The sequence below is a fragment of the Perna viridis genome, chromosome 5 (genome assembly GCF_037379345.1).
Source record: "Perna viridis isolate PV_CMFRI_1.1 ecotype Kerala chromosome 5, ASM3737934v1, whole genome shotgun sequence".
NCBI classification, from domain to species: domain Eukaryota; kingdom Metazoa; phylum Mollusca; class Bivalvia; order Mytilida; family Mytilidae; genus Perna; species Perna viridis.
The window spans coordinates 28,682,401-28,707,090 of record NC_142449.1 but is presented as its reverse complement, the minus strand read 5'-3'; the positions used below and the strand labels follow the sequence as shown (position 1 = coordinate 28,707,090).

Below are 24,690 nucleotides of genomic sequence, written 5' to 3'. Positions count from 1 at the left end.
GAAATTGTTTACAAGTACTTCAATGGGTTTATTCACGTTTCTCCAACATTTAATTATTAGACTAAAACAACATCAATTAAGGTTAGGGATTATGGGGTCCTCAAACGGGTTTATCTGCATTTTAACTTATTTTTAACTAATTAAAATACTTTCTCGATTTCCATACGTATACAAATGGATGCCTGGTCTGCATAATCTTGAGCTGTCATCAGTTGGTTGAAGAATCTGTCTTTAAAGTCTTTTGTCGATGTTTCGGTATTTCGTCTGCTTTGGTCTTGCTGTTGCGCCTGCTGCTACCTGTATCTGGTTGGCTCATGTGTTTGCTTGTGTATTTTGAAGCAGTTCTATACATTTGTAAATCAGATGGACGTGTCTGATGAGTTTCTTAGCTTTGTTTTGCCTCGGCCTTTCCGCATTACAAAAAGTATAACCTATCTGTGTAACTGGCCTACAAAGAACAATATAAAGTTCATAATGTTTATTAGTGTATTTATACAGAAAGATGGTATGTGATGTAGAGTTATGGTAGATGAGCTTATTGACAAAATGATGTTTAGAACCTGATTTGTTGACTTTGTGGAGTTGTGTGAGTTGATCAAAACTTGATCAAAGTAAACTAAAAATATTATCTCAATTCTAAAATTACTTTCAGACCTGACAAAAAAAGAAAAAAATTCAATTAAAAGCATCAAAATTAGTCTACCAAACACAGTGTTGCCTCTAAGTGTAAGATATTAAAAGCAATTAAATCTGACTATCTGAACGCTGTAAATAACAACACAAGCGATATGAATGATATATTTTATATAGCCTAGCTGGCCGAGTGGTCTAGGGCTCTTGACTTTGTGCAAGCGGTGTTGCCATAGATGTCACAGCGGTACGAGTTCGAGTCCCGCGGAGGGAACGACCAAAAATTTGCATCGTTGGGAAATTTTCAGACCTTTCTATATATTATTAACTATTACTTTTATCATTAATTAATGACTACACTGCTCCATCGGATCAAATTGATACAGGGAAGATATGTAAACGTATAGAAAGGTCTGATAATTAAATGTTGGAGAAACGTGAACACAACTTTCAATGTCATTTGTATATGTTTTACTTTCTGGTAGTGAATCAAAACATGATATCTGGAAACATGTCACGTTCACAAGCTATTTTATGTTATGTTTTACATAAATAACATAATTTAAATGGAAAACCCATTGTATGGTCGAAAATGTTATTCAATGGAAATTCCCTACTTAACATTGCAAAAATGCACGTCAAAAGAAAATTGTTTTATTGCGTACATACTTTCGTCCTGATGCATCACGAATTAGCACTTTAAGTAACTAAAAGTATTTTGGAAGAGATGTTTAGAAACATTCAGATATTTGAATAGTTTTTTTGCGTGTGATTATAACCCTGAAGTATGACTTGGTCACGTATTAGCTTATTTCATATAAAGTCATTTATTTTCCTATAAAAGGCTGGGAAGTACAACTGAGAAAATTTCATTGCGTCTTGCATACATTATGTACGACTGGCATCATCCAAAGAAATATTAACATTTATATGTTGTTCATTTTTGCATAAGTCTGTTGTTTTTTTTTATCTTTTCAGCCATTCTTTTATGCATTACAGTTGGTGTATTTTGGGATCAATATAGACTGACACGCATGGAAAGCTTTGGTTTTTCTTTTGGAGTGACGTTCATTGCAGCTATTTGTTACTTTATTAATGGATTCCTTTTTCTGGTCAATACAATCTTAGACGAATGCTTAAATATTAAATATAAATGCAAACTTCTAAAACAATTTATAAAAAACCCTCTTCTGACCGACAAAAAAAAAATCATATCAGTTCAAAAGTTTTTCAACCTTCTAAAAGCGAACAAAGATTATAAAGTCTAAAATGTGGTCGGTTTGAACAGGTTCCATTCTATTTTTCATAAACCGATCCCATGCTGGTTTTGTTAAGACTGCGAACTACGGAAAACGTGTTTTAAACATTTTAAATACATTTAAATTGGCAAAAACGGAGTTATATGCGTTTGCATTTTGTTCTGTTTACCACATTGCTCATGTCGTTTGTTTTTATTGTCATGCTGATATATGAGCAGTATTGTTTTCTTTTTATTTAGAAGGTTTTACACAATCATGAGATATTGAAGTAGTTAAAAAATAACATTACAGTACGGAAATATTTGTTGTATTACTTACATCTAATTTTGAGTATATATTAATCGCAGTCATCAAAGATGCTAAGAATGGTCATATTTCGTTTAAACTTTCACATATTTTTTTTCCAGTTTCAAGTTCTGTTTTCTTTTCTTCTCAAATCATTATACAGTACACATTTTAAGATACTTTATGATCTTTGCGCTTTCTATTGCCTTTTGTGTCAAAAGTGTGCGTAAAAAAAACCGTTAAATAAAGATTAAACTTAGTTTTCCCACATTTCAGATTTTTAAACAAATTTCAAGTTATCTTATATTTGTACCTATCAAAAGTAACAAAATCAGGCACAATGCATTTATTTGATATTTTCATGAAAACTGATTTATTCAACGGGTCATACTTTTCCTTTCCTCTTTTGTCTACTCCGGACTTGACTTTTTTATGAGCAACTCGGCGGGTGTTTCTAGAAAAGCAGAGGACGCTTACCCTACCGGTGCACCTGGTCCATGCTCCCAGTTTTTAGTGGAGTCCGAGTTGCTCATTTACTTTTGTTACTTTGTATGTATGATTTTAGTTACTTGTGTTCTTTGTTGTGTATGTCTGTTTTCCATGTCTGGTCTTTGTCCCTGGATTACATTCTTTTGATTACCGCTATAACCTTGGTTCCCTTGATTACTCTTTCAATTTAATTCCGAGAGTAATGAATAAAGTAGTCAATGATGATGTTCATTCTTGCTATTGTTATACATTTTCAGAATTTACAGGGAATTCTAGAATCCTATTAAAATTCTAGAATCTAATTCATTGTATCATCATATTACTGTAAGAAATTATAAGCTGTTTTATATTTAAGCGCTTATTAATTAGTAATTCCATATGTTTAGAATTGTTTTACTTCTGTTTAATTTTATATTTTAAAGATTTGTAAGATATGTTTCACAGTATAATTAAGTTATTCTATATTTAGCACTTATTATTGCTTTTTGTGACAAAAGCATTAAGCTTTTACAAACCGTTACATATATATTAAACCAGTACATTTGTTATATTATTTTCATATTTGAATTACAATTGTTCATGGGTAGGCCAAAACATGAGTTTTGGTTCCCAACGAAAAGGATATTTACATTGATGCGTATACTGAAAACTTCAATACGACGAATTCAAGAATCTAAAAACTTATGTATCTTCCCTAATCCACGAAAATTGGTAACCACGAATTAAGGAGGTAGAGCTAGAGTAAGAATTCAACTCTTAAAAGTCATTGGAACCTTTGTATTCAATTTTACATCAATCTTATGTAAGCATCAAATTAACTTCGATTCATTTTATTCTGCTTCAAACGAAAGCTTGAGAGGCTTTGGTAAAATTGAATATGATGCAAACATATCATTGATTTCCGGAGTTATGTCCCTTGCACTAGGTCTTCCTCCTTAAAGTACTTACACAATATTGCAGAAACTTCACTCAAAAGTATCATGCATTTACTTTATAGCTTTTAATCCACTTCTGGTGTTTTCGAAGGACAATTAATTATAACAGTCATTCTACCAGAACAAAATTGCCATATCATTCTTATAATTATGTTTTTTTCTAATATTTAGGCCGCTCCGACAAACTTGCATTTTTCTACCATGATAATATATTTTAAAATTTCAGCACATACAGTGAAACCTGTCTATACCGAACCCTTTTGGGTTCTAAAATTTGCTCTGTTTAGACAGTTATCTGTTTATAAATGTCCTAATTATATTTAAATTGATGTAAAGGGACTTCAAAAGTGTACAGTTTAGACAGGTTTTCTGATATTCTTTGTAGATATATATTCCGATGAACTAATGCTTTCTATATCATTATGATGCTTTAAACTGATATAACACCATTTGATCTCAGCATCACTGGATTTTTCAGACAATTTACAATAGAATATTACAAAACTTAGATCTTGGACAGAGTTTTGTGCTCTTGAATTGTTCATTTTCAGTGCATTTCGACGAAACTATAACCCAATTTACCAGGTCATATCGATAAAACGTTTTTCTTGATTCTGATGGTGCAAAATTTTGAAATTACACTTTTAAAACTTTTGGCTTTTTTATTTCATATTTCACCCACTGACTCCTTCTTCAAGAGACTGACACCTTATTGTATACCTTTATATCAATTGTCAAAATGAATTTAAGTATTTGCAGTCATCCAGTAGGAAGATATACAATGCATTTCTGTGTAAAGAAAATACGTTGAAGTTTAAAAGGGTAAGTATATATTCTCCAATCAAGAAGGAAAATATCATACAGGATTTAGGCAATTAGTTATATTTTGTATTGTTTTTTTAAAGAATTTTATATTTACAATGTATTTATATTTGTACTGTACAAAAACGAAAAACATATCCCGCTAAGGTAACTTGTATATATTTTCTGACGTTTGTACTTGTGTAAATATTCACAGGTAACATTACAATAAAAGGCCCTGCAGCAATTTATCGTAATTCTTTTCAATTTTCCAACATGTAATATATGCGGAAAATGTAGCCACAGTTGTTTCTTAAATGTAAATATATGTAATAATCTCTCTAGTTGTGCATCATTCTATATAGGTTTTCTGAACCGTAAGAAATGTCGTGGAATGAGTTAAAGATTCTCCAAAAGATAGCTGTCGTATTACATTGGATAGCATGCGTTGTTACAGTTGTTGGTTTATCAATTCCAATTTTGGTTCAAGTTGCCCCTACAACGCTCATGCTACTCAAAGATCCACTCGATTTCAGAGAATACAGAGATTACAGTGATCTAGACTTACATTCATTTCACAAAAAACAATTTACCGCCTTTGGATTTTGGACAGCCTGTACTCACAAACTACAATGTTGGTGGTTAGATCATAGTGTATATGAAGGTATGTTAAGGTCAGAGAATGTTCGACAAAGTTATATGCTTTTTCATTTTATTCACGTATTTTGTGTTTAGACTGCAACTCCCATGCGCCAACACGTCACAATATATAAATTACCTGTGTTGGAATAAATGATAACGAAGATGTTTGAAATACTTCGGGTACTTGTTTTTGTTGTTGCTAGGCAACAAAACACCTGAGCTTCTAGCATTGTTCTGGACAAACAACTCAATTCATGCTTTTATTTCGTCATTTAAATGTATACAACTATATACTTATATTCTGATGCATGTAAACCTTACGATGTTTTTTTCTATTTGGTTAAGTTACAACTGTCCTACTTGTCATGTTCCAATTCGATCAGTTGTTTTTTTTGTGTGTTTTTGTTTTTACTTTAGGTAAATATCACAACAACCAATAGGGTGATTGATCGGTTGATTGGTTAATTGTACATAACGTTCGCTCTATCGAACAGACAATATTTGGTCCGCGTCCTACTTGCTGAAATGGATTTTTAATGTGCTCACTCAAATATGAAATAGCCCATAGGAATTGATATTATACCATAGGCCAGCATACTCCTTTTTTTGCATACGTATGTAGCGCTCATCATTGACGTATTTGAAATATGTTTCTGCCTGTTTGCAGTGCAACCTCAGGATTAAATGATTCAAAAAATGTAAGATGTCAATATACAGTTCAGTTTTCAAGCTTTAGAATGAGTGTATGGTTCATAGTTTTTATTATGAAATTATAGCCGAAAAGTAAAAAAAAAATAATAATTCCTTCCTTTCAAAATATTTCATTGAAAATTACTCGAATTTGGAGACCACCAAGTTCTTTAAAAGATTGTTGACAAGCAGTCAAAGTTTTGAAGCCTGTTTTTGATAGAACTAAATCCTACTTATTTGCTAAAATATAATGCAACGTTAATCTTCTAATGGAGGTTTAAGAATGACACACACCCTCAATTTCAGGCAACGTGAGTGTATTGTATATAACGAAGTAATTGGCCATTTATGTGGTATATTTACATGAAAGAACTATAAAACTTATTTCAGTGGTACGTTTGAGTAGTAAATGTTCAAATAGGCTTACGGTTTATGAGAGAAAAAAGTTATGCTAGAAATTTTTAGGATTGAAGACTTGAGTTCTTCCATTTTGCACCTAAATTCAGGCGTTACAAATTTTCATAACTATACTGGAATCGGAAAAATAAAAATATAAGGATGAACTATTTACGACATTACAATTACAAAGTGAACTAAAGCTACTAATTCATTTGAAATTGGAGCCTGATGATAAAAAAATGAGAAATTTCAGATTTATATTTTTATGCCAGAGCTTGCCGAAACTACGCAGACTTTTTGTATCGCGCTAGAATTCTAACAAATAGGCTTCTGGAACAAGGTTATGTTGCTACAAGGTTGAAGTCATTACTACAGAAGTTTTATGGTCGTTATCATGAACTCGTGGATCGTTATGGTATATCCATCAGTACCATGGGAACTGATTTATTCAACAGGTCATAGTTTTTCTTCTCTTGTTTGTCTACCCTGGACTTCACTTTTTATGAGCAACTCGGCGGGTGTTTCTAGAAAAGCAGAGGACGCATACCCTGCCGGTGACCCTGGTCCACGCTCCCAGCTTTTAGTGGAGTCCGAGTTGCTCATTTACTTTTGTTGCTTTGTATGTATGATTTTAGTTACTTTATGTTCTTTGTTGTGTATGTCTGTTTTCCATGTCTGGTCTTTGTCCCTGGATTACATTCCTTTGATTACCCTATAACCTTGGTTCCCTTGATTACTCTTTCAATCGTTTTAGTTAAGTAATGTTTATGTAGACCAGGCGAATCCTTGTCCTGAAATATACATAGTGATAAATTTAATGAGACATTTTAAATCAATTTCTGATCATGAAACGAGACAAGTGGATTTGTGTCATTTATTACTTCATTTGAGTTGTTGGATATTCCGTACAATTAATCGGATGAAGATCCACTAAACTTCGTTATCAATATTCTCACTTTTTTCAAAATCACAGGAAAATAATATTTGACATAGATCTCAAGTCATTTAATCTCAAGAATATTTGACTTTCATTTTTCATCTCCTGGACTTTTTAATTGTGATATGCACGGACAATGTTTTTAGATATCACAATATTCTTACTTTTCAGGCTTTTAAAAATTTTCTAAAAATACACATTTCTTTTGTTAATTTGTTTCTATTAGATGAACACCATTTAGATAATTGGAAAAATCTAGTATTATATGTGAATATTATTTTTTTAGCATTTCTTTTCGTTTTCTTATAAGAAGCTAAACTGCTTCTACTGGACTCAATTTTTGTATGCATGTCAGGAATCAGTGGTCTTCTTCACAAAAAAATCTTAAGTGTAAAATTAGTCGTAAGTTATGACCTCATAGTAAATAAAAGTATTGTGACGTCATAACTTACGACTAATTTTACTCTTACGATTTTTTGTGAAAAGGGCCACTGAAGAATACTGTTTCCACATAGTTATTCTTGATAGATTTAGTCTTTTTTCCAATGCAATCATACATTTTCAGTAAATAATAAAATTTTAAAATAGTTGCATTGCTGTTTTATTATCGTTGTAAGACAGAAATCAACAGAATCTTTTTCAAGGAACTAGATATTCTGATATGAAATCTGCCTACTGGAAGATTTACCTGATGATTAGTTTTATGCGATTCAGAAGGCTTAGTTTTGGCCACAAATAATTTATGAATCAATTCTTTATGTAAATGAGTTAATATAAAATAACATTTGTTTGCGAATATTTCTCGATATTTTGATAGTAAATAAAAATAAACTCATGATCGATTAATTTTTATTTTGTTTGTTTGTTTTGTGTGGAACTCTGAAAAAGAGGGAAACTGATAATGATGATGACTAAGCTATACATTAGACATTCATATGCAATATATGTCTACCCTGGTAATACATATCATTTTCATTGTAGTTTTGAATAAATATACAGCAACTCAAAGAGTTTCAGTAGACAAAGACAAATCAATTTCGTGGATATCATTTTTTTTTATTTAAATACAAAACTAAACGTAAATATTGGTGTCTGAAGAAAAGTGTTAGAGCTGCAAGTGGTAAAAAAATAATTTCAGGAAAATGGTTGATTATGAGATGATTCATTATCCTTGATAGAGATATAGGAATTTTTCTAGTGGCAACATGTAGATGCAAAATGAAATTTCACTAACTATGGCATTTTTGCGTAAGTTCTCTGTTCTCATATGCGTTTTGAAACTTCCATAAGTATTCAGCATACACTACAAATGCTTTTGGTTGGAACCTGGTGATTATGAAATATGTGTTCTAAATTATTTTCTTTGAATATGTTGACCAACGAAGAAATTATAGTTTGAAGATTAATACGTCCAAAATTGCCCATTTGATACGGAATTCCATAAAACCAAAAAAATATCAATTACCTAATGGTACATCCTGAAGTTTAATATAGAAAATTATGAGATACGCCGGAAACCTTAGATAAAGATGATGGATTACATTGGCGTATATATTTGTGAGAAACAATCGTGTTGAAAACACAAGTTGATCGTAAAAACATTATCAAAAATGTCTGTTGCAATAAATAATGTTTTATCAATATATATATATATATATATATATATATATAATTTGTGCATTATGTTCATTATTAGAAAAAAAATTGGCGTCATTCCAAATTTAATTGCAAAATAAAAAAAAAAATGCCAACTTTTCAGGTTTTTGTGATAACAAATATTTTTAGGTAAAAATGTAAATAAGGCGTATTCTGTCCTCTAAAACATATTTATTTAGACCTAAATGTAACACAATAACTCATTTGGTTCATTTGTAGCATACATTAGCCAAATACATCAAGGTGTTTGGTCTTTACTATGCAATTGTCAAGGGGAGGGGGGGGGTGGTTATTTCTTTTAAATTTTATACCATTTTTGTCTTAAGGCAAACTTATTTTTGTATCCTAATGATAAAGATGAATGGGTTCCTTTTTATGACATTTGTATTAAGAAAAACGATTTGTGTTACTTAGATGAAAGCAAACTGTTTCAAAGACGAATACTTAGAAACAATCTACAACGCCACACTCATTTTTTGGGGAGCGAAGGGGCGGATATTTGTTTCTAATGTGCATATCTATCAACATATATAGGTCTGCAAAAATCCCTCTAGGGGTAGGGATTTGTTAGCCGCCCCATGCAAATGTGTCTTTAGGAATATACTAGCACTTTGCAATGTTTTAATCAATATATCGTGTTCTACTCTTAACAATCTTTATCTGTTTTGCTGATTTATTGCAGGAAAATAAATCAGGTTAACATAATTTAATTTGATTGCTTATAAAGTAATCATGGTGTCTGTCCTTACCTTGTTCGTAACAGTTTTTTTCTATATAAACGTGATCACAGCTAATTGATATTATGACAGTAGCGTTATGTAGGTATGCAATACCATTGAATTTGATTTCAGACTGTTGTAATATCAATTGTAATCCTGTTTGACTAGTTCATATGTTCACATAAATTTGAATACAAAAAATCGTAACTATTTTCTTATCACTTCTGTGAATCATAGCCACTGGAAATTGTAACAAAACGATAACGTGAAGATGCTCAAGATTTCAGACTCAAGCAATTTTAACTGTTTGTTTACGATATGACCATATAGTTTCAATGAAAAAGGCAAACCTTGTTCCATGTCAGTATACGTATCATCGGTATATCTGTCTCTCTGAATCAAAGTCACCTTTCTGAACAGTTAATTTATCCACAATGTTAGAACTAAAAGCATACTCTAATTAATTTTGTTCATCTTGAATTCGTTGAATTCTAAGGATTTTTCTCTTTTTTTTTGTTGGGGGTGAAAATTTCACTACCTGCACACCAGCTAGTCGTTTAGGCATACAATAACGAACAGAATCATTACCATTACCTGTACAGAAAGCTTGGGCATATGACAAGTAAGAGCCATTTTCTATTGACTTGGACTGAAATACTGTTTTTTTGTTTGTTTGTTTGTTTTGTTTTTGTTTTTGTTTTTGTTTTTTTTTGGGTGGGGGGGGGGGTTAAACATTTTCTTTTAAATTGTTTTGTTTCGGTTTTGATTCTTTATGATTCCACATAAAAATAACAACTTGTAAAGAATGGAATTTTTCGTTACTTCAGTTAAAGATATCATGCATCATAAGACGATATTTGATATGTTTTGTTTTCAGATTCTCTCGATACATGCAAAGTGTGTGCACTGTTCGGTTGTACTTTTGCTACAATTGGCGCTGTGAATGTGTTTATGAACACTTACTGGCATTTAGAGTGTTTACCCTGTACGTGTACAGCAATTACGAACGTGGTGACGGCATACATGACAGGTGAGTAACCAAAGTCCTGCACAGATAGTGTATTTGCTATTTCAAAGCTCTACACCTCTGCCACCCACTCTTTGTCGCAAATAGGTAGAGTACACCGGAAGCAGCTTCGCTGATTTGTAAATAGTAGCGCTCATACGCTCTGATTTCTTTCATATTTCATCTTCTGTATAGCAGGTCTTTTATCTAGCAGAGAGATACGTAGTAAATCAGAAAACGTATATTGCTCTGTGGAGGACACCTAGTTGCCTTTTGTTAGAAAGAAAAATCAATCGAGTAAAACGTTTTCATATCTGTCACTCATGTATTTTTAATCCAAGCACCTAAATCATTAGGAACGCCTACGTTCTTACGTTTTGATGTCAAGCCATCCTGCTAAACCGTATGGAATGCCTTGGTCAAGATTCGATATGATTTTATTATAAATTTACAAAAGTTGATTTACTGTACTGTTACCTGGTTGAAAACCAGACTGCTTTTTTGACAATAATTCGTTTTCCTGCGTGAAATTAAATATATGTTTTAAATATATATTTAATATATTAATATATTATTATTTAATTTTGCAAACAATGAAAGTGAAAGAAATAGGTCTAACTTACAGGATCGTGACTGCCTTTGCACTTAAAAATTGGAGTATCATGTGTTATTTCCAGGATTGGTTTGTAAAGAAAGATAAAAAGTAATGTCAAAGGTTTCAACATTCCTTATCGTATTTCATTTAGATCATTTAATTAATCTGATTCAGTATCAATAGATGAAACTGTTGAGAACTTCAGCTTTTTCCCAGGGATGTTGAAAAAATTGTCCTCCAGTTCCCAAATAAGGAGTAGATTCATGATATTTGGAAAATTTAGAAAATTTGGAAAAGGATTTCACAATTCTCCACAAACAACAAAGAACATGAAGTAACTAAAATAGTACATACAAATTAACAAAAGCAAATGAGCAACTCGGACTCCACGCGGAAGGAGTACGCGTTACATCATAACACATAGTTCTAGTAAGGGCTCATTACCCAAAAGAAGGCTCATTAAGAGACAAGTACATGTATGGAGGAATCATATGTTAATAACAGCATGATGACAGTTGTATGATTTTCAATAAGTCAAATTTAGTGTACACTGTATAATTTTATGGTGGTTCTCGATAGTGATTACACTATTAATTTCATGGTTCTTGATAGTGTATAAAACCAAAAAAAAAAAAAAAAAAAGCATCTATGCAATAATTTAGACTCTCATTGAAATCAAAAGTGTGCACACTCATACATTTTGCAAAAATAAGACATTTTGAAAGAGGTTTGAATCAAATAAATGTGTCACAGCCACCAATATGATAGATTTATTGAAAAAGTGAACATTTTAGTCAAGCAAATTAAAAGTGTGCGCACTCATACATTTTGCAAGAATAAGACATTTTGAAAGAGGTTTGAATCAAATAAATGTGTCACAGCCACCAATATGATAGATTTATTGAAAAAGTTAACATTTTAGTCAAGCAAATTAAAAGTGTGCGCACTCATACATTTTGCAAGAATATGACATTTTTTTTTAAAGAATTTTGACTCAAAATAATTTTTCGCAGCCCCTATATGATAGTTATACTGAAATAATTAGCATTTTAGTCAATGATTTTATACCTTCAAACAAATTAAAAGTGTGCGCACTCATATTGTTTGCAAGAATATGACATTTTTGAGAATTTTGACTCAAAATAACATGTCAAAGCCACTGTATGCAATCATATTGAAGTAATATGCATTTTAGTCAATAATTTTATATCCTCAAGCAAATTATAAGAGTGCGCACTCATATATTTTGCAAGTATATGACATTTTTAAAGAATTTTGACTCAAAATAATATGTCGTAGCCACCACATGGTAGTTATATTGAAAAATTTACCATTTCAGTCAGTATTTTTAGACCTTCACGGAAATTAAAAGTGTACGCACTAATACATTTTGCAAGAATATGGCATTTTTGAAGAATTTTGACTCAAATTTATTTTTCACAGCCACTATATGATAGTCATACTGAAAAAAATCAACAATTTAGTCAATAATTTTATACAATCAAACAAATTAAAAGTGTGAGCACTCATATATTTTGCAAGAATATAACATTTTTAAAGAATTTTGACCAAAAAAAAAAGTGTTGCAGTGTGAAAAATGTAACATTTTAGTCATTAATTTTAGACTCTGATGGGAATTAAAAGTGCTGGCGCTCATGCATTTTGCAAGAATATGACATTTTAAAAGAATGTAGACTCAAACTAAAGTGTAGCAGCCACCACATAATATTAATATTGAAAACAATATCATTTTAGTCTTTAATTTTAGACCTTCGTGGAAATAAAAAGTGCTGGCTGCCATACATTTTGCAAGAATATGGCATTTTTAAAGAATTTTGACTCCAATTAATGTTTCACAGCCACTATATGATAGTTATATTGATAAATTTAGCATTTGAGTCATTAATTTTAGACCCTCATAGAAATTAAAAGTGTGGGCACTCATACATATGCTGGAATATGACATTTTAGAAGAATTTTGACAGAAATATATGTGTCATAGTCACCCATATGATAGTTGCATTGAACAAAATAAGCATTTTAGTCAATAATTTTAGACCCTTATGAAAAATAAAACTGCTCGCACTTTTTATAGAATTTATACTGAAATAAAGGTGTCACACTCACTAATATCAAACTAACATTTTTAATTTCCACATTTTCTACACATAAGACCATATAGGTAAATTGGTAGTGTTCACACTCATATTCGTTGACTGAAAGATTTAGGTATCAGTCACCCATTTAATGATAAAATTGTCAATTTTAACATTATTTTAGAATGATTTGTGACCCTTAAGTTATTAAAGAGTAATCAAGGGAACCAAGGTTATAGCGGTAATCAAACGAATGTGATCCAGGGACAAAGACCCGACATGGAAAACAGACATACACAACAAAGAACATACAGTAAGTAAAATCGTACATACAAAGTAGCTTTGACTCAAAAAGTACTTTGTCAATCTTGAATTTCGTGAGAAGTGCCAAACATCTGAAAGTTATCAGATACCACTTCCACACTTAGAATTTTTAATTTTATAATTAATTTGATTTAATTAATATAATGTGACAGAGGTTAAAAAATTTATACATGTAAACAATGATAATTTTTGAGCGATGTATGACTGGATCGTGATCGAAGAAAATTGGAACATGAATAACGATCGAGTGATTGTTGGATGATGATCACGACGAGCTCTCTCTCTATATATATAATGGAAAGTTCAATATAAATTTTGAAATCAAAATTTCTTTCCTAATCGGATTAGCTAATTTACATTAGTTATACAGTTTCATTTATTAATCGCGGACTTCCTGTTCTAAATTACATCACACAAAATAGAAAAAATTAGTATCAGGAACTGTCCAGGGGGTATGACAGTTTAGAACAGCTTTCCGTATTTTCTTTTTCACGACCCGGGACAATTTCTGTCAGGATCTGTCAGGAAATAGGGCAAAATGTGTCCTGACCCAGGACAGCCTCTGTCAGACCATGTCATGATCTGTCAGGATTTCTGTTCAATCTGCTGTCGTAGAACAGAAATCCTGACAGATTCTGACATAATTAAAGAAAGGTTAGAAGTTATCGCAACTGTACGTCCACTTTGAACAAAAACTGTAAAAATACCACTGTAAAGACACATGAGACAGTAATTATGAAAGTGACAGAGATCATTCTTATGCCATGGAAGATAATAAGAAAGGCTATGTAGTGAGGGGTATGACATTTTTGTTTTGTGTTCAAAAAGAGTAGCAAGTAATTAAACCCAATATGGTGGCCTGTTTCCCTTGGGTTTTAGTGAATAACTATGGATAGTAAAATATAGAAAAAATCGTTAAAACAGCATTTAAGTACATTTTGGCCCATTTCATGGATCTAACTTATGACCCCAAGTCCGTGTTATGATATACGGTCTCTGACAGTACACATTTTAGCTCAGCCTTTGCATGAACTGCATGTTTATCTTGGGCCACAATTGGGGAAGAAATTTGATAAACATATCGTTAACTTGATTTAGAATACGCTTAGTACCGCTGAATAGACGCAATAACAGTATACTGACTATAAATAAAAACGATTTACGAATTTGGCACGAATCGGTGAAACTGAAAAAATTGCCGGACTATATTATATGTTTTGCATAGAAATTTTGAAGGACACCCTGACCTTGCAGTCAGGGTCGACAGTGATTCTGTGTCTCAGTCTTCACTTTCAGTACTTTTTGCAGCTTACAAAGGCTGAATTACATTGTATGCTAGGTGTGGTGGTATTTGAAATTCGGAAATAGAAAGTTTTGCCTTTTGTCAAATGTTGGTCAGTATCAAGGACAAAAAAATTCGCAAATTTACTTTTTTTTTCAAAATTCAAAACAGAAAGTTTTGCCTTTTGTCAAATGTTGGTCAATATCAAGGACAAACAATTCGCAAATTTACTTTTTTTCAAAATTCAAAGCTCATATTGATTTTTGGTATGCGAAACCAAAACAAAATTGAAAGCCAAAACAGTCTGAAAGTCTTCATGTACATGTAATACCCCTTCTGTAAGATTGACCTTTGACCCCAAATTAAAGCAAATCCTTCCATCGAACATCTTTCTGTTTTTATGAATTACTTTAAATTTGTTTAGTTTCACAAGAACCACTTGTGGGGGTAGGTATAATTCGTTTTTCTTTCATATTAGGACCAAAATAATAGTTAGTAGTCGGAAAAACGTTTTTTTTTTGCTTTGCCCCAAACAAAAACAAGTAAAAACGCAAGAAAATTGTGCATGATTTACTCCCGCGAAAGAAATCAGTTAATTGCATTGTTTATCAAGTATTGAAACTATACGAATTATTTTTTTTCACAACAAATATTGCTGATTTTGCTTCCAGCAGCATGAAAACTGATTTTTTTCGACGTGTCATGGTTTTCCTATCCTCTTTTGTCTATTCTGTTCTTGACTTTTTATGAGCAATGAATTCGGCGGGTGTTTCTAGAAAAGCAGGGAACGCCTACCCTACCAGTGCACCTGGTCCATGCTCCCAGTTTTTAGAGGAGTCCGAGTTGCTCATTTACTTTTGTCACAATGTATGTATTACTTTGGTTATTTTATGTTCTTTGTTGTGTTTATCTGTTTATGTCTGGTCATTGTCCCTAGATTACAATCTTTTGATTTCCGCTAGAATCTTGGTACCCTTGATTACTCTTTTTAAACAATCCTTAAAAATAATATTGCACTTCACTGTAGAAGGCTTCGGAATTTTAAACTAATTAAGATTGACACCTTTTGTAATTGCTTACTATAAAACGTTTTTTTTTTCTTTTTTTTTCTTTTTTTCTTTTTTTTTTGTCAACAATATTCAAACTATTGCTCTCCTTGCAAATACAAATGTGGTTTTCTGTTTATGCACACACTCAAGACTTTTTGAAACTTTTTGTTAGGATTTAAATCATGTTTATTGTAATATAATTATTTTCCCTTATTTTATTGTTCGTATCTTCTGTACTCTTGTGACTACTAGTTTTACCGATTTAGATTGGTGGCAAATTGATGCTGCCCATTTATGTTGAAATATACCGGAAATAATGAACCGTAATGGAATGGGCAGGTTTAGTGTGCTATGAAACCTGGTTTAACCGACCTTTCATTTTGAAATATCTGTCAGGACCATTGCAGTGGTTTTCCTACTTTCCGGTGCTGATATTGCTATTTGCATTGTCATACGGACTTTCCCTTTGCAATTTCTTTTGACTACTGCGAAGATTTTATCAGTTCAGTAGTTTTGTTGATACTGGGCAGCATAAGTAGGTAAGCACAGTAAAAAAAAAACATGACAGAAAGAATAAAGAAATCTGTGAAGTTATGGTGAGTTGAGGCAGTACCGTACTTTATTGTGAGTCGAGATAGCGCTGTACTGTGCTATATGGTGAGTAGTAGTAATGTCGTACTTTACGGTTAGTTGAGGTAGCACCGTGCTTTATAGTGGGTTGATATACATGTAGAGCATCGTACTTTAATTATTACCTGTCTTTTTTGTAACAAACAGAATATGTCTGATGTGTTTATAAGTGCTCACAAAAATATACCAGAATCAATTAACTGACGGTATATAATAACGTTGTTGTTCTCCTTTCCTTGTTGTCTATCCCGGTCAAATCGGTCGATGTTTCTATAAAACAAAAACAGAGGACGCCTACCCTACCGGTGTGGGAAAATAAATACTACCGTTTTCCCTAATAGAATATTAGTGGGAACACAAACTAGCTACAGGGAAAACGGTAGTATTTATTTTTCCACAGCCAACAATACTAACCTTTTCTAGCTTTTCAGTAATTTCTAATTAAAACTGGGACTCAAAAACCATTTTTGTTGTAGTACTTTCATTCAGAGATCGAAAAATCACCATGGGAATAGAAGTTGACCATCTTTTTTTTCAACCACCATCAAAAGTGTGAAGGTACGGGAAGTTTTGCATTTTTTTGGGTCCTGCACTCCTTTGTAATATGCTGTCTTTTTGAAATTTTATAAACTATGCATTTTGTTCGATAAAAAAATAAACTTAATTTGTTTTTAAACTTTAATCCTTGAAGAATCTGAGAGAAAAAATCATCATTACAAACTTTGTCAGTACACCAATCTGTCCTTTCAAAGTTCTACTTCATTTCATCTGAATAGGGTACACGATTGGTCAACCCAATGAAAGAAAATAATCCTTGCATTGGGTTGACCTTTGATCCTTGACAGGGCATATTAGAATCACTGTGTACATCATGCAAGACAGCTTTTGTACCTCCTGAAAAAAAAAAGTAAATTCAATGCTGTTCATTCCATAAATAATGAAAGCGCAACAAAATACAACCTTGTTTCATCATCAGTTTGATAAGCAGTGTATTTCCTACAGACACACAGCCCTAATACATGGTAAAAAAACTGTAAAATTTGCTTCTTTTATCCATTTTTGCTATTGGCCGAGGGAAGCTAGGTAATGAAAAACACATATTTTTAACTGATTTTTCATTCAAAATTGTCAACTTTCCTTTCATCTGTGGCAACATCCCATAAGCACATGCGTATGGTGTGTTTCATATCACAACTCATACGTTATGCCAGAGCTTGCCGAAACTACGCAGACTTTTCGTATCGCGCTAGAACTCTAACAAATAGGCTTCTAGAACAGGGTTATGCTGCTACAAGATTGAAGTCATCACTATAGAAGTTTTATTGTCGTCATTAGGAACTCGTGGATCGATATGGTGTATCCATCTGCACCATGAAAATTGATTTATTCAACGGATCATAGTTTTCCTTTCCTCGTTTGTCTACCGCGGACTTGACTTTTTATGAGCAACTCGGCGGGTGTTTCTAGAAAAGCAGAGCTTAACCTACAGGTGCACCTGGTCCATCCTCCCAGTTTTTAGTGGAGTCAGAGTTGTTCATTTGCTTTTCTTACTTTGTATGTATGATTTTAGTTACTTCATGTTCTTTGTTGTGTGTGTCTGTTTTCCGTGTCTGGTCTATGTCCCTGGATTACATTCTTTTGATTACTGCATGGAAGACCAACGGACTCAAGCCATAAAGGAAAAAACTTAAATATGATCATTATTTATTTAAAAACTAATGACAAATAGATGAAATGAAATGAAAAGAAGATACGTGCTTACCTGTGTAGTCGTTATTATTATTTCCGTTACCAAGGTTAAAGTATTTTAACCCTTGAGAATGTCCTTTCGGCAGTCTTCGTAAGTTATGGCGAAAAATAATTAGATCAGAGCTATCGCTCTTCTCTGATTAAAAACAAAGTTGTTTTCACAATATTATTTAGGTATTTTTGACATATATTGCTTCAATTGCATTGCTTCAAACTTATTTCATTGAATCAGCAAAATTCATCAGAATTAAAACTGAGCAAATTTGGCAGCTAATGCAGCTTTAATATTAAAATATATAACATAAATGTTAAACATATATACATTATGCACAGTGGTTGGGGTTATTTTATTTTATTATGTAGCAAGATAACGTCCTTCAAATGTTAACGTGGAGATACCACTTTTGATGGACTCTAGGGAAGGTGACATACAGGTAGATTCTTTGAGATAGTTCCAATCTGTTATAGTGTTTGGGTAGAAGAAATACTTCTAGAAATCTTTGTTTGTATGAACTTGCCTACATTTATGTTGCCCTCTGATTTCATGTGAGCATATCATTTGTAACTTCCAATCATCCCCTATTTGTCCTATAAAGTAACACAGTCTTGCTTTTGTTCTGCGAGATTGAATACACTCACAATTAAGGGTGTTTATCATGCCAGTCACTGCACCTGGTGTTTTATTTGTGTAGTCATTGAAGACATACCTTGTGGCTTTTCCGCTCAAGTTGGGCAATTTTGTTTTGTTTATATGGATCCCAAATTGGCGATGAGGACTCTACGATCGGACGCACAAGTGGTGTACGTAAGACTTTTAACCTTACGTGTTCAGTGTTTCATATTTCTATAAAAAGCCTTAGGTTCTATTGGCTTTCGCCATTTTATTGTTAATATGTGGACCCCAATCGAGATCACTACTTAAAGTGACACCTAGATATTTGCTGTCTGGTACAGTCTCCAGTATGTGGTTATGCAGTTTATATTGAAATGAATTTGATTTAGATTTTTACAAACATTTATTACGTAGCATTTTTTCTGGATTACATTTCATTTGCCATTCTGATTCCACAGATCAAGATTTATGAGATCCTTTTGTAAGTCATTAGATACATTTATTTTATTTGTTATTCTTTATAATAAACAGTCGTCAGCAAAAAGACGAGCTTTACTAGATACATGCCCTGGCAGATCGTTCATAAATAATAAAAATAGGGTAGAGCCCAATACGGTACTCTATGGGACACCTGCATCTACAGATAATTTACAAGAATGAATGCTATCTAAGATGACCTGTTGTTGTCTGTTTGATAAAAAAAAAATTGTTATCCAATTAAGATTATTATATCTAATTCCATAAAAGTTTAGTTTGTTTATTAACCTTACATGCGACATTTTATCAAATGTTCCACTATATAGATAGGTCACTGCAGATAATTTTATGACAATTTGTGGACATAAAGCAATATTGAGACACTTAAACAAAGAAAATCCAACATTTTTCTTGTAAAAAATATATTTTTCAAAACCTTACAGTATGGAGATCCATGAAAAAAGTTAGATATTCTTTTTTATTTTGTTATAAAAATTTGTAGCCATGGTAACATAATAAAAATATATATATATATATATCAGTTTTCATAACAAATTGTGGGTGCCTTCCAAAAATTAATTGTAAAAAAAACAGGTTTTCTAAAATATCAGGCGTCTCGTGCAGGTCCGTGTGTTAAAAGAATAGGCCTGCAGCAGCGCTAAGCTTGTCGAAAAAGGGGACTAAATAGTGCTCAGAACGCTAGCCGGGGGCTAGAGCGCTTTGCCCACAGAGCAACTGGGATGTGTGCCCCAGGTGGTGGAATGGAGTACCCCTGGCGTGTTACATGCTGGGGTTGTCAGGCTATAATACGGAAAACCTGACCGCAAACCATAGTGGTGCACCTTGTTGGGAAAGATGCCACGTTCCTCGCACGTTAAAGATCCCTACTGTGGTATTCTCCCGGAGTAGGAACCATAGGGCTCCGCCACAGAAGACTAAATTGCTCGACCCTACCCACCTCTCCCTATTTCCAGTGGCAATCAAAATTTGTCGACCCCATTGTCCTTGTGTCCCATCTCTTTTTCATTTCATCATCATTGCATGTTCATTTTATCATCAATTTCATGTTCATCGTCTGAATATAGCTGAAATATTGCTGCTCGGACGTTAAACCCCAACAATCAAACAAACTAAAATATCAGGCACTTAAACACTGCCAGAAAAGTAAGTTGGAATGCTATTATTGTACAAAAAAACCAAAAAACAAAAAACAAAAAACAAAAAAGTGTACCTTTTTCTGCTCATTTATTCATGATTTTTGTTCTTAAAGATTGTGCGAGAGTTCGCATTTTTGGGAAACAGCCTGTTGGTGCAGAGAAGAAAATCCAATCCTGAATCTTTCTGGATAGCTTAAAGCGCGCATTTTACAACTCTTTACCTTCCCAAGTGTTGCATCTATTTATGTATGATTGCTCTACTACCCACAATCAATATTTTCACCAAGTTTCACCTCTCAAGTTTTACAAACTTTGACCGGGTCAGTTTTGTGTTCAAAAAGTAGAGCCAAAATAGGTGCCAAAAAAAGAATATTGTATTTTTTTAAGATATGACAGAAGTTAGTCCACTGATGAGTTATCTTTGTCAAATCAACAAAATAATCCCTTCGTTCATGACATACATGTACCCAAGATTCACTCTTGATACATGTATAAAGTTGGTTTTTAGCTCTAGTCATAGTCAGGATCTAAAACCGTTAGTCACTTTTTATATGCAAAATAATAAAGTACTACTCCAGAAACAGGTGGTTTATTTCTATCAATGACTTTATATTACTATGCACATATTGACATGTTGACCCTTATCCTTTGTGGTCTAATTAAATTTATCTTAAATTATGATTTGATTTTTAATTGATAAATTTTCAACAAACTGGATTCTTTTTCCAAGTGATAAAATTTCTAGCAAACTACCATGGACCATTAATTATATCCCTTTTAAATTATCTCTTGTACTCCTTCTTGATTTCTGAATCATTATTGTTTAATGCCGTCAGTATTTCTTTAATTAGATTTTGGGAATCCTATTCTATTTGTATACCGATTTTCCCTCCAAAAAAAAAAAAGAGAAAACAAATGTCATCCATTTTCTTTTATCAATTATTGCATTTCGAAGTGTTTTAAACCAGTCGAGTCAGGTGGCTTGGTGCATCCGGTGTGTTGACACATGACGTCACTGCCACTTTCGATATTTTCAGACATGTGATCGTTTTGTTTACAAAAGTTTCGGCTTTTCAGTTATAATGTAAGTATCTTTATTGTATAAATATAAACAAATGATGTTTTAATTTTAAATATGTCAACATACTTGCCCATAATTCCAACTGCGGAAAGAATTTATAGTAGATTGTACTGACCTGATTGGAATTCCCCGTTTAATATTCTAAAAATAATGCATTAGGTGTTATGACCTAAATATTGTTGTTTACTGTATCCTTTTATGTTGGAAGATGTTATTTCACATCGCTAGAGTCACTAGTTGAATTTCATAAATTGAATTATCACCTGCCTTATGAATTAGGGCAGGGTTTCTTAGAAAGTAGAACCTGTCGCCTGCACTTTCACTTTCATGAATGATAGTCCATTGATGATCACGTGATGTTGTTTTACAATTTGCTGGTGTGAACAAACGAAAGATTTTATAGATTTGAGAAAAATACGAACTCATTTTAGAAATTTTATGATCAGGATAGTAGATATTATATATAGTTTACATCTTTTTTTTTTCATTCAGATCATGGCACCACCTGACAAGAATAAACAACGCTATACTCCTGACATGGTTCAAGCTGCTATTGAAGATGTCCGTCTACACAACATGACTATAAGAGGATCTGCCAAACTGCACAACGTATCAGTGAGTACCCGCAGACGCAGACTACAGGACCCAAGAGAGGCTCATGTTGTAATTGCAGGACCAACCAAATTTTCTTTTACAGAGGAGGCTCAGCTTGCAGAACATAGTGTTCGAATGGCAGACATGATACGGCTACACGAGATGGCAAATAATAGAGCTTGCACCTAATCTGTCGACAGTGAAGAATAGGAGCATAACACCGACAGAACATTGGTTTTATGCCTTCTTCACCGCAACAGCACCGAAGTAAAAGTGAGGGTTTTATGCCTTCTTCTCCGCAACAGCACCGAAGTAAAAGTGAAGCATCCAACAAGGGCAAAGGAAAACAACTAAAGAAGAAAACTAAAAAGGCTGAGGATGAAACTGACATTATCTTTGATTACGATTGCACTTGTTGCAATTGTGGAAAATGTCAACCGCCTGGGTTGAACTTGAAACAATCATTAAGTATTGTTGGTTGGGCACAATGTGACAATTGTGACGGTTGGTTTAACCTCAAATATTGTTCCCCCGTCACCAGTGTATCAGAGAATGACGTTTGTTTGTTTGTTTGTTGGGGTTTAACGTCCGAGCAGCAATATTTCAGCTATATTCAGACGACAGAGAATGACGAGTTTCGTTGAAAAACTGTGAATCCAATTGAAGCAAGTAGATTTGTGAAGTGACAGGATAATTGTTGAAATTTTAAGACTTCAAAATTTAGTCCAATTTGTTTCTAATGATAGCAAAGACACATTATGTGTATATGAACATCTAATTGATTTGCCTGGTATTTTAATGGGAATTATGTTGTTGAAGTGTTTGTTAACAAAATAATAGTAAATCAATTGATTGAAGTAAGATTGTTTACCTATTCATCCTTAGTAATATAATATTTTTTACAGTTCACGCTTGTTTGAAATCTTTCCTTTATTCGTCTCCCTAGATGTTTCTTTTGAGCATGCGCCATGACACTGGATATGTCGGTGTTTACAAAAATCAAGGTCGTGTTGGTTTTCGAAGCAGTTATTGATTATTTAGAGTTAAGAATGCGAAATTTTATTACTCTGATTCGAAGTTCAATGGTTAATTACATAATTAAAAGTTTGGTATTTAATGCTTTAATTGTAATCGATAAAGCTTAAGTGCGCCAACAAACCGGACTGCTCTGTAATCATTGGTAATTGGATTTAATTTATTTTTTATAAGGTAAATCTGATTCTGAATGTATCATATGGTTTAAAAGGGCTGTGAAGCCGGTATGTGGCCACGTGCCCATGGTCATGGTTGTGTTTACCTTTGACAAGATGATGGGAGTTTTGATTGGCTCAAAAGACCCTTTTTTGCTAACTGTAGACTACTCCATGAGCATACGCCGAGCATGCTCAAGACACAGGCCTCGTGCATGTCCGGGTGTCAAAAGAATAGGCATGTAGCAGCGCTGAGCTTATCGTAAAAGGCGATTAAATAGTGCTCAGAAACGTAGCCGGGGGCTAGTCGCTCTGCCCACATTGCAACTGGGATGTGTGCCCCAGGTGGTAGAATGGGGTACCCCTGGCATGTTGCATGCTGGGGTTGTCAGGCTATTATACAAAAACTTACCCGCAAATCATAGTGGTGCACCGTGTTCGAGAAGATGAACGTTCCTTGCACGTTAAAGAACCCTGCTGTGGTATTAGATAGGAGTAGGAACCTTTGCGCTCCGCCACTGGAGGCTAAATTTCCCGACCCTACCCATCCCTCGCTCTTAACTTGTGGCAATCAAAATTTGTCGACCCTATTATCCTTGTGTCCCATCCAATTTTTAATTTCATGTTCATTGTATCATCCATTTCATGTTCATCGCCTGAATATATCTGAAATATTGCTGCTGGGGGTTAAACCCCAAAAATCAATCAATCAATCTGCGAGGAAAACTCTTTTGTTCTACCCAAGCCCTACGTACCTATACTGAGCATGCTCATTAACTTACCACAAAAGGGTTTATAATATATTTACATCTGATTGACATCTCCCATGATGATTTTGTGAGCCACGATCACCTGGTCTAATTGCATTTGATTGGCTTCAGTCGTAAATTGGTTATGGTCATCCAACTCTAACCAGGTGTTAACACAATTGTTTAATTGGAGATAATATCCGTTGTGTCAAACTTTCTGTCAGTTTTCACATACAAAACCTTGGCGCCAAGAAAATCGCTAACAGGTTCTTTTTGTCGCACGATCAAATACAAATCGCAAATTGCAACATAGGCATAACCCTAATAATTCAGTCCATCTCCGTATCCGTTTCAATGGAGTGATTGTAGGGAACGTAATATAACGACTGGATTAATCGGGTAACATTGGCGAATCCCATCCATGTATAAAAATGAGTAATGAGAAACGAGATCTGAGTAATTCAGGAATTTCCGATTTTTGTCGAAAAAAAATGCTAAGGTCGGCAATTCGCCTTTTAGAAAAAAATAGGTTCGGTAGGGAAAACCGGATTTTTTTTTTTTTTTTTTTTTGTTGGCCTAACCATATATTCATATAAAATGAAGTAGTGCTTACCCGTAGACAAACTCGTTAAAGGTAAAGACTTCATCTGTCACAA

The 24,690-nt window shown here is 33.3% G+C and overlaps 1 protein-coding gene and 1 long non-coding RNA gene across 6 annotated transcripts in view; one reads left to right on the top strand and one right to left on the bottom strand.

Annotated features, from left to right (window-relative positions):
* The first annotated feature begins 77 nt into the window (after window positions 1-77).
* Window positions 78-24,690, top strand: part of LOC148616974 (uncharacterized) — a 30,330-nt gene continuing 5,717 nt past the window's right edge. The window contains exons 1-3 of one of the 5 annotated variants that reach the window (XR_015922361.1): window positions 78-4,420; window positions 4,765-5,063; window positions 10,320-10,472. Coding sequence is in view for 4 of the 5 variants with exons in the window: in XM_088584175.1 (XP_088440301.1) it covers window positions 4,784-5,063; window positions 10,320-10,472 (433 nt within the window). In the remaining variant the exon portion in view is untranslated. The remainder of the gene's footprint in view (window positions 4,421-4,764; window positions 5,064-10,319; window positions 10,473-24,690) is intronic. The other 4 variants (XM_088584175.1, XM_088584174.1, XM_088584176.1 and 1 more) reach the window with 4 other exon arrangements.
* LOC148616975 (uncharacterized) lies at window positions 17,089-21,864 on the bottom strand. The gene is made up of 2 exons (XR_015922362.1): window positions 18,187-21,864; window positions 17,089-17,318 (listed from the first exon to the last, which is right to left on the bottom strand). It is a non-coding gene; the product is annotated as an uncharacterized LOC148616975 (long non-coding RNA).